Here is an 18238-nt window from a genome sequence, read left to right as displayed (position 1 = left end):
TAACATAGGCAACAACGCAGTAATTTTTCATCTTGTGAAAGTGATGGACGCTCAGCCTGTTTCATTCCTTTTTACTTTGAAAAAGATGAGAACATTAAACACAAGAAATTCAAATAGAAATTCCACTTGTCCAGATTCTTGTAATCTAAATAATTAAGTTCCTATTCCGTTAGAAGGTGTTCGGCAACATAATCATCGTTGTTCACCCTTCCTCGTTTCAGAAAAAATCACGCAACAAACCATATGGAAAATGAGTTAAAGACTAGAACTATTTTCCCATTATTGAGGTCGATTTTTTAATTGAAGTGTACCCGGGGGTCAACAAGGTACAGCTTGGGCAGACATGTCCGCTTTAGCAAAGCATTCAGGGAATGTACTCTTAAAACAAAAAAATTTATTTCGACGTCGAAGGACGGTATTGGAATTTCACGAAGTTAAAGATAGTCTCGATTTTCTGATTGCCCCATACATTATTTGCTGTCGCTTTCAGTTTTTGATCGGAGTCAGGAGTGCTGTCGCTTTCAGTTTTTGATCGGAGTCTGGAGGCCAATCGAAAAGCAACCACAATCTGCTCTCAAAATCTGACATGGAGGAGAGGGGGGGGGGGTGCGTCAGAGTTCCCACTGAAATCGAAATACTGATTTTAAGAAATCACTTTAAAAAACCTCTCTTGGCTAGAGTCCGATGGGGGGGGGGGGGGAAGTAGCACCCTATGCGGAGGGGAGTAGTGGTACTCCTTATTGCCCCATTCTAAGGAAACCGGAATAAGCTCCGGCTGAGTGCAGTGGCAGATCCAGACCTTGAGCTAGAGGGGCGGGGGTTGTTTTTGTTTGTGTGTGTTCACCTGCCGGCTTTTCTTCCCTCTGCGTTTATTTTTACCCAAAATAAGGGGAGGGGGGGGGAGGTGCGGGACCTCCGTGCCCCTCCTCTAGATCTGTGACTGGAGCGGGCCACTCGGCTCAAATACTGACTTTACCTTTACTACCCAGGGAAATGAGGGATTGCCAATTAACACTGTCATTAAAGATACTCAGACACTAGTTCTTAGTATCCACAAATAGATTAATGTACAAAAAATATCAAATTACAATGCAATAGATTCTAATAACAATCTATAAAAGAAAAATGTTTGTTTACAGGAGGAAAAACTGCTCTTGGCAAATGAATTATTCTAAAAAAAAAAGATACATGAAAACTGCGAAAAATAGAAACTTATTCGTTAATTGCTTAGAACTGTTCAGTTAATGTATCTCGAAGATACATTAGAGGAAAAGTTTTCAATAAATACGAGGCATCGTACAAGCCTTAAAGTCAGTGGACAGTTAAAAAGCGATTAAACAGTGATGCGTTACATCGAAAAAATTTAGCCCCGAAGCTCTTGAACCTTTTTCAGTTCGCCATCCATTGAGAAAAACACGAGCTCATTTTGAGTACGAAATTACAGCACATCTCTTCCTCGGGCCCAGTCTTTATCTCTGTTCTTCATAAACGGTCCAATGCGAGGGGAGAGAACGGGCCCCGCTGATATCCAAACAAGTTCCAGACTGTTTGAGAGCTTGGTACTCGATCTGCTTTCCCATCATGCCATGTAAGTGTACTCGTCCTTACTCCCCTCCCGTCTTTCAATATACTGTTTATCGATCAGTGCTTCGATGCATTTCTGAAACGGACATGGAGTAAAGAAAAACGTTTAGTGGTTATCACGAGGGTGGAGAAAGGAAAGTTTAATTATCATGAAGAGGTGGTGAAAAAAATAGAAAAGGAAACGAACACCAGGGGAAATAACTACGGTTAACAAAAAATACTACACACATTTAATTGTGACATACCTTGATCATCGCTATACTGGGCGTGAATCGTGCACTCGACTGGCTTATTACCTGTTGCGGAGAAAACACTAGAAGTCAACACAATTGACCCTTCTCTCACAATGCCGCCGAGAAACCTGTACCAGCCCCAAATATACACCCCTAAGTTTGCTATCTTACCGAGTTCCGTCTGGCCAGGATTTATTTAAACGCAAAAAAGGGAGTGCGGGGGAAGAGTAAATGGTAGACATGCAAACCCCTGTAAATACCTTGGTTGCCACGTTTACTCTTTAAGTGAAGTATGGGAAAATTCTCAACACAAACCAGTTGGCCAGCATGAAGCGACTTGGAATGTTGCTTCCCCATCCCGCGACACGTCAAGTTTCTCTGAGAGTTTTTTGTTACCAATTTACCAATTTATACTCTGCTGAGTAGAGAAAGGTTGTGTGAAAATATAGTGTCTCGCCTTAAGACCTCACCATGTCTCGAACTCGAGACATCTGGATTCGTGTCTCCGCACGATCACCATTCGAATATCTCGTGTACCACTCTCGCCATAATGCAACATATCTTTAGAATTCGTTTGATCAGCAACATGTAATTTTCTTACCTCTTGAATGAGAGCGTTGTGCTTTAAAACTTTTCTGGATTTCATTATTCTGACGATGGCAGCCTAAACGTAGACGAAATAAGTTCAACCCTTCACTGAACTCCCTGAAGTGATCAACATGTAACATCTCCCAATAATATCCATACATTATCCAGCAAACAGGTAATGAGAATACTCAAACTTATCAGATAGATCAGGTACAATGTATCCCTGTACGTATCTACAACCGCAGTTCAAAATATATGAACTTCATATATTCATTGTACCTAATTTATCATCACGGGTTTATTACGAATCAACTTAACGGCCTGCTCGCAGTTGGCTTGTTAGCTCAATTGGTAGAGCGCTGCACTAGTATCGCAAAGGTCAGTGGTTCGAATCCCGTACAGGCCTGATTTTTTTCAGGTCTGATTTTCGCTATTGTATAAATAGCGCTCTCTACTGCGAGGATCGTGCATCATACTTATCAGATAGATGTTGTTATGTTGATCTAGCACCAAATTCTCCTGATAAATTTACAAGGAAATGTGTGGCTCCTAGAGGGAAGATCTTACAGGTAAGATCTTGCGAATTAAAGAGTTAATAATCTACACGTAACTTTATTTTGCCCCTTCCTTCTCCCTTCAGCTTCAATATTAGGGACCTTAAGTAGTCACGACGGCGACACGAAGGAAGACGTCTATTAAAAAATGAGTTTCTACTTTTAGGCCCTGTTTACAAATTCGAGGCGGGTCAAAGATAGCCCGGGTTTACAAGCAAAATTTCACAGGTAGGGTCACCCTACCACCCAGGACAACTTACCTATGCTTGGTAACCGCACGCATTGTTATCAATGTTCAAAGGGTCTGGAAACAAGTAAAAAGTTGTCCCGGGTAGGCGAGTTATCCCCAGCAGAGCGTTTACAAGGCAGCTAGGGTTACCCTGGCGCTAGGGTAACCCTAGCGCTCAGCTAAGGTTACCCTAGTGCTAGAGTAACCCAAGCTGCCTTGTAAACACGTCGATGAATAAAAGAAGAAATGTGGGAGCGTTAGGGTAACCCTCCTGCCAGGGTAACCCTAGCACTAGGGTTACCCTACCTGCTTGTAAACAGGGCCTTAATTAGCATTACAACAATGGCCGCAGGTGTTTACTATCTCTTAAGGCGCCACACCTCAACCTCAGCACTAACGTATGGTTGCAGCGTTGTGTTCCAAATGGAAATTACAATAATTTGCCGTCGCGGTTTCCGTTCGCAGACGACGCAACCTTTGGGGATTTCACGTTGTTGTTTTGCAGAGGACGGCTAAGAATTGTACAAAGTTTTAAAACGCACGTGCTGGGCTATTGTTCTGCCAATTAGATCTGTTGTTTTTCCACGTTCTCGTTGCTGTCGCCGTCGTGGTTTGCTTAAATTCCCTGATATGAGCCGAGTGACAGAATGAAAAAAAACCGTCTCCAAAATATCTTACTTGAAGGTACATTTTCCTGTCATCATCGACCGCTGACAAGGTCTGCTCGGTGTCCTGCGGGAAAAGAGAAGCCGATGAAATACTGATGAATCCTTAATTACTGTCCTCTTTGCCTTCTACACCAACAAGGTATTTCTCTTTGCAAAATTAAAGAAAGCAGGAAGAGGACAAATAAACCGAATACATGAATAAACGTTTTCATTCATTGGTCATGTTTAGTATATACTAAAACAGTGCATAGCGTTGAGGGCGCCTTCTGATTGGCAACTCAAGCTCCGAATATCTTTTGCTATTCACCTCCGAACTCGCAAGGGATTTGAGCCCAAGAACATTGTAATCGTTGCAGGAACAAATGAATTAAAATCATCTTTCTGTGTAATATTACCACACCGTTTTAGTATAAACTAACAGTGAATATCTAACTCGCCACTCCGCGGCTAGGTAAATATACTCAGTTCGGTGAACAGTTGTTAATTATTTAGTGAATAATTCGTTCGTAGCTTGACAACTGTTGAGAGGGGTTTCTGCTGTTTTCTATTTTTACTGATCAAAGAAATCAGATTAAACAGTTTGACAGTAACTCTTTCTACCTGAGGAGTTTCCCTCTGCACTGCGGCAGTGACTTTCAACTTCGTCCGTTTACTGGAAAAATCCATGTTTAAAGAATATGTACACTGGGTGGGGTCGGCGTCCTGAAAGAGAAAATGTAAATAAAGAAGAGGCCGCAATCTAATACAATTACGGAAAGGAAGAAGAAGCGGGCAAGTCCAGTTGACAAGTAGCACCTGGGATGATCTCAAACTCCCTACGACAAACGGTATAAAGCAGGGCTTTCAATGGCCGTAAGGTGAAAACGAGCAGGCTAAACTCACGGCAATAAGGCCTGGGGCGGGTTGTTCAAAGCTGGGTTGGGATAACCCAGAGTTACTGTGAAATCCGATTTCAGATCTGAACGCTTTAAAAGGAAATTCAGCGGAATTCTTCTTGTCGACAACTTGGTGATTGGATGCTCCAAAATGTATAGGGAATATTATCCCCAAAAATGACTTTTGAACAAAGACTAAAGAAACCCAGATTAGAATTTGACCTTGAGTTAGTGCTGGGCCCTGGGGATCCGACATCCGGCTTCTAATGCGACCCCCAATTAAGTGATTAAATCCTAAGCTCCTTGTTCTCCTTACCTCGGAAAGTAATATGAGTCGCACGTCCGCCAAGGATTGTAGCGTCCTAACTAATTCCTTCTCCACCAGTTGAGTTTGTTCAAGGATTTCGCTGAAAATGAGAATTCGCTAGATTGTTCGAACAGTTGACCATTTAAGCAAGAACATCACTATCTATGTTCTCCAAACTCTTCTCTAAACATTTCCTTTGGTACTGACAAGGAGAATTCATTTAACAATCAAAGCTTCTTAGGTTGGCGATTCATTAATTCAGGCCACGAGAATTCGTGACCTTAGTGAAAGTTTCAGCGGTGTTATTGTAAGGAGAAATTAGATGCTGGTCTTTCTTAGGGTTTAAAATGTTAACTCCCGAACAGTTGAACGCAATAAGGAGTAAACAGGCGAAGAAGAAAGATGAAAATTCTCAGCGAGAGGGTGTTATATTGATATAACATTGAATTCTTAGAACTTATTAACAACGAAAAGTATGGTGGTTAGAGGGGAGAGTTTCTTATCAGATCTTCGGTGTTTCAAGATTTTTAACGCTCTTGTGAAATTTGAAAAAGCTGTAATTTCTAACGTTAGCCATTTGACGAAGCAATACAATAATACAATACTTTTGTTATTAATTCTCCCCTAAGGGCTTTTCAGAATTAATTTACAACACTTTCGGGGGACTTTAGCTGGACTGCAGCAAGCAGTTTACAATATCAATCAAAGGAAGTTGAAGATGCCCCCTCCCCCCAATTCCCAGTAAACAGGCCAGACCACATCATAGTTCTCTCGTGAGTGGGTTCTTTAACATCCCCTACCTAACCAAATTAATTGATTACTATTATTCGCTCCGACGAAGGGTTAACGCTCGAAACGTCAGCTTTTGTAACCGTTACGGTGGCCAATTTACCATTTCAACTTTGTTGATATATCCTAATTAATTACTAGTTTATTATGATGTTATTGTATAGAGTGATTATGTTTTTATAGGATGATAATGTAATTTTGTAGTTGTAGGTTTATTTTGTGGGATATTTCTTATGTTATTTCTATCATGTAAAGCGCTTTTGGACCATTGGGAATTAGCGCTCTTAAAATACTGTATGTTATTATTATTATTATTATTATTATTATTATTATTATTATTATTATTATTATTATTATTATCAATAGATGCAGGAGACGGGACCTACGATTTATTCGTCCTTATCCGAGAAGACTAGAATGTCTATCCATTTCTTGATATTATAGAAAGATAGCACACTGGACATCGGTATCTATATCCAGCGAGAGTGCTCACGCTCAAATAAAGAACTATGTGATTAGGGGTATTGTGGTCAAGAGAAAATTATTTTAAACCCTTCCAAAAAGCCACTCCGTCCCCCTAACCCCCTCCCCCCCAACCCCATAACAACATCTCCAAAATAAGAGCAATCGATTTCAACGCTCATCGTTCGAGCTTGATTAAAAAAAAAAAAAAAAAAAAGTACTCAGGCTAAGGAAGACAAACACTAACACCCGCGAAATATGACCGATGCAATAATGAATAAAGTTCGTTAACCTATTACACCCTAGCATCAGTTTGCATATTCTCCTTACTGTTCTCTAACCATTTCCTTTGGCACTGACGAGGAGAATTCGCTAAACAAATTTTCCTTAGTTAGCGATCATTTCCTTTACTCTCATGACGTTCATGTTTGATTTAGAGGTGATGCCGTAAGGGGAAGTTAGCAACCTCGTTCCCAGGGTCTCTCATCTTCCCGCCCCCCTGGAGCGAGCGAGGAGAGAGGAGGCGCGGGAAGATGAGAGACCCTGGGAACGAGGTTGGGAAGTTAGATGCCAGTCATTCTTAGGGTTGAAGAGTTAAGGATGGCGAAGACGATGTAAATAACAAACTTTGGAAATGTATACTAAGAGGTGAAAACCGTGAACTCCTAAAAGTGATCATCATGTAACTTCTCCCTACAATATCCATACATTATCCAGGAAACAGGTCATGAGAATACTCAAAGTTATCAGGTAAACGTTGTTATCCTGATCTAACACCAAATTTTCGTAACAAATTTTGTGCGGAAAAGTGTAGCAGCTTTAAGGGAGAACAACCACATTTAGGGTGTTAAAGGGTTAACAGCTGTGCCAACCCCTCCTCTCCGCCCCCACCCCCGTATAATATCATGACCTACCTAAAATGCAAGCTTATCTTTTCATTAAAGAGCAGTATGACCGCCATTTGATACGTGGTAACTGTGATGAAGTAAGGGCGCTTAAGGTAGCTCACTTTGACTTCGCCTGCAATGAGACAAAGAGAGTTAGGGATCTTTTCATCTTTGTTATCAAAAGGGAAGTAAAAGAAGAAATATTTGAACTTTTTGCGCCTCGGTATTTATCTCACCGGTCGACAGGTGTTGTAGCCACGTTAGTTTACGGCCATTAAATCTTCCATTGTAAAATTGTTCAAACTGAAAAAAAAGACATTCAAAGCAAAAAATAAAGTAATCAGCTGTAAGTCCAAAAATGGGAAACATCAACAAACTGTTACAAAAACATTGTTAAATGTAAGTCATTGTGGCATACCATTTGAACGGATTTCACTAATTCCTGAGGGATGGACAGCGGTGAGACTGAAGTCTGTCCAAGAGGCCACGCCCCAGACTAAAAAGTTTACACGAGAAACAGAATTTATGTAAGAAATAACTCGTCAATGGATTAATTTTCGATTAAGGGTCGAAAGTGATATGAGATTGTAATGAGTTTGCTTTACTTCGCTGTGTGATTGGTCCAGAAAAGTCGCACCACTCACTCAACCAATCAGATGCATGCCAATCGCGACTTGGTCGCCCATGTTTTCCCGCGCTTTAGTCAGTTCGGTTGTTTTTACTTTGAGTTCTCATTGGCTCTTAAAGGTATTTTCCTTTTTGTGATTTTGTGTTGAGATTACTTCGATTAAGGTTTTACGACATCCATTCTATAAGCGCTCTGATTAATGCTGCACATTGGCCATCTAATTCCACCTCTACTTTGCGTAACTGATTTGAGAATCTAATTCTCCGAATTTGGATATAGCAACAAAGTTGAAATGGTAAATTGGCCACCGTAACGATTACAAAAGCTGACGTTTCGAGCGTTAGCCCTTCGTCGGAGCGAATAGAGGAATTGTGGGTTGTGTGTGCTTTTAAAGGCAGAAAATGGAGCTACGTTATTGGTGGGAACATGGTAACGAGAAAAACAAGAATAAATTAGTGGAATGAAAAGCGTTCGTTGATCCCTGTGGGATTTAGACTGCCGGTTTGAAAGATGAGCTTTTGTTCAAGATTTTTACGGCTTTCCGTGCTACCTAAGTGTAAGGAAAGACCGCAGATTGCCATATGTTGCTTAGAATGATTAGGTAAATTAAAATGCCTAGCGACTGGTTTCGATGTGTCCTTGTCATTCCTTTCCACGTCAAACAGTTTCTTTCGAAACTATCAGCCTTAATTCTCCGAAAAACTGCAGATGTTTAGGAATCAAATTAACTTACCTGTAATACAAAGAGGCTAAAACTAACTCCAAGAGACGCGTTGGTATTAGAAAGGAAATCGTTAAAACTAGAGTTGAGGTCAGAGCTGATACTGATGTCAGTAAACATGCGGTGAAGCTTGTTAGTGTATTCATAGCCACAGGCGTGCTACAAGAGAAAAAAATGTAGGGCAATATAGCTGAATACAATAGTTTGATTAGTTTTAATAGAAAGTCGACAGCAATCCTTAATTGCTTTACCGTTGCTTCATTTCCCTGGTACCAACCGATCAACCTCTCAGGACTGAAACTGTAGAAGTTTTATTTGTGCGGTCAGATTTGATATCCGATTAGTTCGTTCAAAGAAACATCGTCTATTTCGAATTGTTGCACCTCAGTCGGTTTAAGATTAGATCAAGCTAAAACTGAACAATTTTTGTCGGATAGCACATTTAATAATCTTTCCAAGGATATATAGTTTATGGTGGTTACGCTTCAAACAGCGCGTTATAAACCTTTTTTTCGCGAAGGACACCCGTAACGGTCTACCGTATCCTCAAGTCACGCAAGCGTTCTCACCTTTAAGCGACTTATCATCCCCTCTTCAGCGTCCATTGAAACTGAAAGTGTGTGAATAAGTCTCTTTGCTAACATTTTGGAGTAGAACTAAAAAACAAAAGGATCATTCAAGGTAATTGCGCTTTTAAGAAGTGCAGCACATTCTATGTGGAGAAGCAATGAAGCGAATTCCAAGCGTTCGGAAGTTACATGTGCAAAAACTCACCTTTTGAAAAATGTCCTTGTCATCAATATATTTAAAAATAATTATCTATGAGAAGAAAAAAAGTAATAAGAACAGTCTTAACATCAACGAAAAATAGAACATTTTAAAATTGATTGTGTGTAGGAAATCCTTCATCAAGTAAATGTCTCGTGCGGTCTTGAATTTCTTGTTAAAACACAAAGCTTATTCCATTGCGGGCATCCTGTTGATTTACCATTCTGTTTTGAGCTTTACAAAAATTTTACACGTTTTTGAAAGACTAAGCGTCACTGGCTTGTGTAGATGTTTATAACTCCTGTAAGAAAACTTGGTTCTGTCGGGATGAAAGCAGTTCACCCAATCAAGACAACGTCCGCGCATGTGTAGACGTTTGACCGCTGTGTTTGCGGGTTAGAACAATTTTTCAAACTAAAATTTTACTTGTGGTTGTTTATTCCACATTGCAATCTAGATCAACTTATTACCTATACAAATCGTTTCTATCAGTCACTACAGCGATATGGAACTTACGAACATTTTCCCTTAATTCTCGGTTGGTGGAGTCAATAGAGCAAATCTACGGCAGGAATACCCATACAAAGTAAGCCTTACTTAAGAACGTAGCTAGAATAAAAATGATAACTTACAATATCACCAAGTTTTTCATCTAACTCTGCATCACTGAGGTTCTTTGTACTCTTTTTCAGAATGGAATCGCAGTATTTGGCAAGCTATTAAAACGACAGAGAAGACAAAAATTTCAAGACGACAAGAAATGTAGCTAAAACTCACGATGCAATATAACTACAATACAGAAGAGAGCAATTTCCAATTGAGTGTCGAAAGTAATCCAGGAATGCTTTCTTTTTGCTTCACTTCGTTATGTGATTGGTCCAGAATAAACTCGCGCAATTTTCTCAGCCAATCAGATTCAAAACTAAAACCAATCGAGACTGGGTCACCCGCGTTTTTCCCGCGCTTCAGGCAGTTTGCTCGTTTTTACTTGAGTTCTTACTGGCTCCTGGTGATATTTTCCTCGCTTTGATTGGCTGTCGTTATTGCTTTGGTTTGGTTTTACGACACTCGATCGAAAAGAGCTCCAACACTTTTTACGACTGTTTAAAAACGTTAGATCTATTACCAGTTCTGGAGATTTTGAAGAGCGTTTAGGATCATGCCTATAATTGACTATAGTTGCACACGCCTGGAAGAAGAATGAAAACGAAAAAAAAAAAAAGACCACTGGTGAATTAAAAGTATCTAAAAAGGTATACTTTTCGCTCAGTATATAACAGACACAACTTTAAACAAGCTTGATAAAAAACTCTTCATTTAGTTTCATAGTACATGGACATGAACTAATGACTCACCTTGTCCAATGCTGATATAAATGCAGGATCGTCCCTAAATGTATCCTTGATGAGATGTGAGAATTTTCTGTGGATTCCCAGTAACTCGTCTACATATTGCTGTGGGCCCTGAAATTGCACGCACATGAATACCTATGACTCATTAGCATAAATCTACTGGCACTCTATCACAAATGCTGCAATCTGATTGGCTACGCTGCTCCCTATCTATTCCTTGATAGATGCCAAAACTCGAAAAGTTTGTAAATTTTCTCGTGTTCTCCCGACATCCCTTGTGGGTTATTACGCCGGTAAATCGATAGAAAGAGCGGTCTATTGCTTTTAAGCATTTAAAAAAGTAAATCTAATCCAATTGTGAACTATCGTTCAAGTGAGAATAAATTTTATGGAAAAGAGAAAACGACTGCATGTGCGCTACGTAAGAGGCTCACTCACATTCTCAACTTTGACTGATTTGATTGCTTGGAGACCTACAAAAAATAACAAATAAAGTATACGCTTTAAGTTCTAAGTTTTCGTTGCATATTTATGGGCTTACATTAAATAAATAGAGATTCCCATAAAGCACTTCCAATGCGTATTCTCCCTCCACAGGTTATTATAACTCATGAAAACTAGGTAACACGAAAAAAGAAAAAAGTATGTATGTGAATTTGTTACCTGTCTTCGTGATGTGCTCCTCCAGTTCTGTCACCATGGCTTGCAATCCACGAGGAATATGTTTCAGAAGTGTAAACAGCTTTGAAAGATCTGAATAACAAGAAAAACCAAAGATCGTTGACGATACCTGTAGAATCATTTACCAAATTACGAGCGAGTTTCATTTCTGGTGTGATAAATGATACAATTCAACCAGAACACAGTAGACTTATATCAACCTTTTAACCCTCAACAGTGACTAGCATCTAAATTCTCATAGCAGTATCACTGCTGAACCAAACATCGACGTCATGTAAGTAAAGCAAATGACCGCTAACTAAGGAACCTCTTGATTGTTCATCAAATTCTCTTAGTCACGGTCGTCAGAAATAATAAAGGACACTGAGGAGAAAATGCACACTGATGTAAGGGTATACGGGGTTAGTGTTACACCCTGAATTAAGCGGACGTCGCCTGAAGTCCCGATTTTTCTTCCGTCCATCAAGCGGACGAACACACTTCATTGAGGCCCTTTTGTGACCCAAAACCGGGGGAAAGCGGACACCTCATGATGTTTGCTATAGAGCTTTGATACAAGCAATGAAATAATTCCCACTGATGGACTGCAATTTTAGTAATTCTAGAAAAGAAGCCTGGAAATATTTAGGCTTCAACCAAATTCGAATTTGTGTCTCACAGGTTCTGGTTGGGCGCTACTAGCAACAAATCCACACGCTGAAAGCAAGGCAAATTTGAAACGTGTTTGAATCTCTTCGAAGCCTGGATTTATTTCAGGCTTCTTTTATGAATCTTTTTTTCCATCGGTCTACAATGAAAGAATTCTCCTCGATGAAAAAAGTCAAAGAGGGAAGATTCTAAGAAGGAGGTTGCAGGACAAGGTGGTCAAAAGAAGAAGTTGCCTTGACAAATGAAAAACCTCCTTAACTTTTACAACAAAAACAATAAAACTGTGACTAACACTGAGTATTTTCCTCTTGCACCATCTGCCGACATTCTATTTGTAAGTAAGGAATATAATCCTCCACCATGCGTGCTTCGCACTCCCTTATCACCCGACTGTAGGACACGGGGTGAAAGAATTTCCTGGTTCTTAAATCCTCGTCCTGAATACGGATGTCGACCTGAAGAGTACATCAAAATGCCATGAATGACATTTGACTTAGTGCGAACAAACTGTAAGGTTACGTGTCACTCCACTAATAAGTCCACTCGCCGATTTCTTTGGTCAACTCGCCGACTTCTTTGGTCAACTCGCCGACTTCTTTGGTCAACTCGCCGACTTCTTTGGTCAACTCGCCGACTTCTTTGGTCAACTCGCCGACACCACTGGTCAACCAAGTGACCGATATGTCGACCAGTTAGCCAAAGGTGTCGGCGAGATGATACGTAGGCGAAGTGACCGGGTCCCTAAGGTGAATACGAAAGAGGATGTACGCATGCCAAGCGTGAATCAATTCTTAAATAACGACCTCTCTGGGTATTTCGTGGTTCTTCCTATTTTTTACAGCTGCTCTAGGGAGGTTAGGGAAGTCGATAGGGAAATCTCAGTCCATGTTAACCAAAATTACTCCAAAAATTGAAAACTCACACAGTACAGTAAATGAAGGAAGCAAATAGAGGCTTTCAAATAGAACTGAATTGAACTGCAACCTGAACTAAGAAGACCCAAGTACTGCAGTAGAAAGATTGTAATTTGATATAATGGCTATAGAGCAATTCAAGGTTGATTTTCAAAAGAAATAGGTGTTTTTACTAAACTTTTCCCTGTGATTGGTCTAGAAAACTCGTACCACCCTCCAAACCAACCAGATGCAAAACTACAAACAATCTTAACTTGGTGATTTGCGTATTCTCGCGCTTTAAACATGGACTAATGATAGTGAAAACCTTTGTTCTTCTTGGTTGCTGGGATAACTTTGGCTTTGGTTTTATCAATACTCAGTTTGAGAATGCTCCATTTTCCTGTCTAGTGCGTTGACCTAAATCAATGATGTTAAACGGAGTTTTAAAACCTGAACGGTATTTATCATTTTTCAGGGGCCAGGTTTGAGAATAAATCAGTGTACATGCTCAGCATGAGTTTATCATGACCTTCATTACACCTTGTTCTGTGTTATACCTTAGAAATAAAAGCCTGACAAGTGTTATCGGCATGCAGCTCTGCTGATTCTCGTCTGTAATACTCTTTGGTTTCCTTTAGAAGGGATTTCTCAAACACCTCTTCATATAGCTGGAACAAAGTAGATGTACATAAAATCTACTGCAAATTATTTTGTACAATTTAACACAAGTTTATTTTGGGATGACAGCTCAGTAAGTGATGTAAATAAAAGGTCAGCATGGGTAGAATCTTTGATCAGGGCTAGCTTTAGCTGGCAAACATGTTAAGTAGTTTTTTTTTTGGTGACACAAAGGGATGTCATCCACACAATATGTGTATGACGGTCTATGTGCATCCAGAATTGTAAAATGGCAGTGTTGCAGGTATTTGGTAGTCATGGCATCGAAATGGAAAATTGAGTTGGAATGGATTTAAGCAGTGGTTCATGATTTTACAACATGGCTATTTATCCACTGTTTCCATTTTGATGGAAACAATGGAATTTAGAGTGTTGGTTCATTAGGTTTCTATACTCTGTCTGCCAAATAGCAATTGGCAATAAATGAATCAACTCCTACTGGGCTCAACACTAGTGGCACGTGTGGCACGTGTGGCACGTGCTCGTGCCACTAACTTCAAATTATTTATTCTGTGTTTTTGTAATTTTCTATTTTATAGTGTTTTTTAATTCATAATGGGCGGCGCCTTGCATGGGACTTTACGTCCCGTTCGCGTCTTCCCTTTTGGGTGCAGTTTAATCTCAGTTTCTCTTCTGTTTTCTATTTCTTATTGTATTATTGTACTTTTGCCTTGTTTAAATATTTATCTGATATGCCCGATAAAGTCGTTAAAATAAAAATAAAAATAAAATAATGGCAGCCCACTAACCACAAACTAGTAGAAATTCAGTTTTGGCTTGTGGTTTTCGATTTCCACCAGCCAGCCAGTTTGGCTTGTAAACAAACTGAAATTGTCGTAACATCTAAGATGTCACTAGCCACTTGGCTAGTGAGTTGAAAAGTTAGTGTGGAGTCCTTTCCTTGCCTCTTTTTTTTTTTGTTAAAAAATGGAAAAATACACTTGCTCGAATCAAGCAAAAAATATTGCCAACTTACACTAAGAGCTCCTTTTGATTGGTACTGCTGTACTTCAACTAAAACAGGAAAAGAAAACAAACAAAATGTAACATTCTTGCGGTCATTGAGGAAAAGTATATTCCTTTTGTCATGCAGCAAACCATGCCAACCACAAACAAAACAAAACTAAATTCGAGAAAAAGAAAGAGAAAAACAACATGGGCCTCCTACGTCTCCATTGACCATTATGCTCCCAAGATCTCGTAAGCAATTCTCCTTACTGACTGCCATACAATTCTTGTTAAGTTAGTTCAGAGAATTTGGTATTGGATCAACTAATAATCCCATAATTGATATTTTTCTTTATTCTCATCACTTGTCTGCTTGATATTGTATTGATATTGTAAGGAGAAATTCTGTCTTGGTCACTCATGGGAGTTCAAGGGTTATAAAGACACTAAATCGTGGATTCTGCATCTTAGAAATTTCGCTCCCAATTCTTTTAAATTCATCATTAGAAATCAAGAGCAAAATAGTGAGGTAATGACTTGAAGGGAATGAAAATTTCTGTGAGTTATGAGGAGGTTCAATCATTCAGGGTTTGAATTGCAGGGGAGAGAATGAAAGAAAAATATGACAACCCGAGAGTACTGATATTTGGTTTGGACAAGCACAAGATTTGGGTGGGTATGGGTTCAAAATATCACAATCAACTGTACTTGTAAGTAAAATGAAATAGGTGACCAAGCTTACCAAAGGAGAGAACTGTATCATGTACAATGTTCTGGTGTGTGTCTTCTCCCTCACGATCCCTGACAAGATACACAAAATCAACAGTGTACAAGTACAGTGTAAAAGTTTTATCAGTCCAGGTGTAAGTGTTATGCTCACTATTCATTCAGTTATAAAAATTTCCAGAGACACTGTAGCTTTGTGGGACTTCATAATAGAGCACAGGTAAAAAGCAACATTACAATGTAATTCTGTACTTGCATCAAATGTCCCAGTTTCTGCAGCATGAAGTGGCTAGGGGAATGGCTACTTCCTCTCAATTGGACACTACATCTAGTTCATTGCAAAGTCACCTTCGCATCTTATCTGGTTTCCTTACAAGTTAAGTGGTTCCCACTTAAACCACTGGGTGGAGAGAGGCAATGTAAGAGTATGGTGTCTTGCTTTATAGTAACATCCCATCCAGGGGTAACCAAGTGGTCCTAGTCATTATTTTCATGCCTCAGAAGCTGGTATACCATAAGTCCCACATGCAGCCTTTAACACAAGTCCAGCTAAATTGTTCTTAAGAACAGTTACTTACCTCTTGACTTCTATAAGTACATGTTCTACCAGGGTTTCTTTCAAAGGTTCTATCATCTTTCTTTTCCAGATGTCTAGAGCAAGCTGGAAAGGAAAGAAAGAAATAAAATGAACTCAGTGAATTTTTCAGACTTGAAAATGTAGAAATTATACAGTGTGTTGAGACTATTTGAAAAATGCTACAATGTAAAATCAAACTCTTGCAATGAAAGAGAAAAGGAGTAATTGATCATCTCCAAAGTAATTATGGGTTTCCCTGTAACTTATGATTCTTCTTTCCAGCTTCTATAGATTTCCCAGAGAATTGGTTTGGAGAATTTCAAAACTAATTGGGATGACAGTCTAACTGATAAGTTTGTCAGCTGTCAAAATCTGTTCACTGATTATTAAGTTTTATATCAAAATAGAATTTAAATGTGTGAACATACTTTGAGGAGTGAAGAGAGCCTAAAAAAATACAGCAACTTTTACTTACAGCTCCAATATCCATCACTTCTTCCATCGCATCTGGTGAAAACGATGTGCTGTATGGAGACATGTCTCCATAATCCTGCTTTTGTTTCTTCAGATGTGTGTTCAGATAGCTGTAAAGGGAAAAAAACATCTTCATTTTTTTACGGTGAAATAAATATGTTGTTTATTTCGTTTACGGTAAAAGCGAATAAAAATTTACCTAATAGCGGCCGGTAATTTTGAAGACTGAACAGCCTCAACGTACGTAAGTAACGAATAATGCTGGGTAAACCAATGAAATTTATTTTTCGAAACACGGTCTGGAATGTCGGAGACAAGAACTTGTATAATTTACCGAGTATTGCTGCCGGGAATTTTGAAGACTGAACGAACTCAACGTAAATTTACCAAATTACGGCTGAGTAAACTTTTATAACAAAAATTTTTCGAAATAGGGTATGGAGTTTTGAAGAAGAAAGCTTGTATAACTTACCGAATTTTGGGGCCGGGAAGTTTGAAGACTGAAAGGACTCAGACTTAAAGAAATTTACTAAATTACGAACGAGTTAACTTATAAAATATATATTTCGAAACACGGTCTGGAATGTCGAGGATGAAAGCTTATATAATTTACGGAATAATGCGGCTGGGAATATTGAAGACCAAACGGACTCAATACAAATGTATTTGCGGAATTGACACGGCCTGAGATTTTGAAGACGAAATGGTTTTATCTCAAATCAGTAAATGTTTGAAATACTTCCCGACTTTCAAACTACAACGCAAACGGAATCAACCACCGGTAATACATGCAAAAACTAAATTTGAAATTTTCTTTGTCCTTGTGATTGGTTACTAAAATTCCCGGTAAAATTGAAGATACGGCCGTTTTTCAATATTTTAAAAATATACTTGTGTTGAGCCGGTTTCGCCTTGAGGTTTAGCCGGCCGTAATTTGATATAATTATTTCCATTGATCGAGCCCGTTTCGTGTTCAAAATTCGCGGCCGCAATATTCAGTAAATTACATAAGCTCTCGCCTTCGGCATTCCAGGCCGTGTTTCGGAAAATATATTGTATAAAGTGGGTCGGCCGCAATTTGGTAAATTTAACTTAAGTCAGTTTAGTCTTCGAAATTACTGGCCGCCATTCGGTAAATATTTATTCACCTTTACCGTAATAGAAATGAAAAATATTATATTTTTTTTGCTTTAAAAAAACTATAAGCTTTCGCATACCTTCACATATGATCTTGTCAAACGAACAGTGAAATTTGACCCTTATAGTGATTGATCCGCTGATGAACGAACTTCAATTTTTTTGTTCAAAACTCATCTCGTGATTGGCTAAAAAACGTTGGGTGGCCCCGGTTGAGTTCGTGTCACTGTAACAACTCCTGAGAGTAAAAGAGTTAAATATTTCTTAAAAATACAACATATGTATCAGAACTCACCCAAATAACAGATTCATATAGAAAGAACCTTTGCTGAACTGTGACCAGTGATTGTGGTAGAGACGGAGAATATCAACATCAGGGCCACTGACAGCCTTCAAAAAAAGACAAATTATGACATGGTTATGACCACAAAAGAGCATAAATAACGTCAGTTTACAAATTGAGTAGTTCTTGTTATCTGGCTCAACCTAAATCTGGGTCTTGTTAATTCTAGGAGTATTATTGCAAGTGTATGTAAATATATTAATTCTATAGGTCTCCACCTTTTTGTTCACAAGTTTGTCAATCAGATACCCCCACCCACATTTTCTCAAGGTTATAGATAAGTTTGAAGAGAACAGTCCGGAAGACCTTTGACACCAGGGGCATTTCATAATTGAAGGGATGCATGGAATTAAGTTTGAAGTTACTTTCAAGGCACCATCAAATTCTACTGAGTTTTAAAATGAAATACAAGAAATTTTGAAAAGAAAATTGAGCAATCTTTCATGAGTTAATTGGAGCTTTTTTCCACATATTACATAAAATAT

The 18238-nt window shown here is 39.0% G+C and overlaps 1 protein-coding gene across 1 annotated transcript in view; it reads right to left on the bottom strand.

Annotated features, from left to right (window-relative positions):
* Window positions 1–1041: 1041 nt before the first annotated feature.
* The window catches only part of LOC111334475 (cullin-2), a 20665-nt gene continuing 3468 nt past the window's right edge, over window positions 1042–18238 (bottom strand). The window contains exons 3-26 of the mRNA XM_088742081.1: window positions 17706–17800; window positions 16275–16383; window positions 15801–15883; window positions 15239–15297; window positions 14525–14562; window positions 13428–13538; window positions 12267–12429; window positions 11309–11398; window positions 11084–11118; window positions 10649–10756; window positions 10420–10482; window positions 9926–10009; window positions 9300–9344; window positions 9095–9181; window positions 8538–8684; window positions 7595–7672; window positions 7413–7479; window positions 7204–7309; window positions 5048–5138; window positions 4457–4558; window positions 3867–3920; window positions 2419–2481; window positions 1830–1880; window positions 1042–1660 (exon numbers count right to left, since the gene is read on the bottom strand). Coding sequence (XP_088598207.1) covers window positions 1580–1660; window positions 1830–1880; window positions 2419–2481; window positions 3867–3920; window positions 4457–4558; window positions 5048–5138; window positions 7204–7309; window positions 7413–7479; window positions 7595–7672; window positions 8538–8684; window positions 9095–9181; window positions 9300–9344; window positions 9926–10009; window positions 10420–10482; window positions 10649–10756; window positions 11084–11118; window positions 11309–11398; window positions 12267–12429; window positions 13428–13538; window positions 14525–14562; window positions 15239–15297; window positions 15801–15883; window positions 16275–16383; window positions 17706–17800 — 2010 coding nt within the window. The 3' untranslated portion in view covers window positions 1042–1579. The remainder of the gene's footprint in view (window positions 1661–1829; window positions 1881–2418; window positions 2482–3866; window positions 3921–4456; window positions 4559–5047; window positions 5139–7203; window positions 7310–7412; window positions 7480–7594; window positions 7673–8537; window positions 8685–9094; window positions 9182–9299; window positions 9345–9925; window positions 10010–10419; window positions 10483–10648; window positions 10757–11083; window positions 11119–11308; window positions 11399–12266; window positions 12430–13427; window positions 13539–14524; window positions 14563–15238; window positions 15298–15800; window positions 15884–16274; window positions 16384–17705; window positions 17801–18238) is intronic.

Source organism: Stylophora pistillata, chromosome 12, assembly GCF_964205215.1.
Source record: "Stylophora pistillata chromosome 12, jaStyPist1.2, whole genome shotgun sequence".
Classification (NCBI taxonomy): domain Eukaryota; kingdom Metazoa; phylum Cnidaria; class Anthozoa; order Scleractinia; family Pocilloporidae; genus Stylophora; species Stylophora pistillata.
Note: the sequence above shows the minus strand (reverse complement) of the source record. Positions and strands in the feature narration are given on the sequence as shown.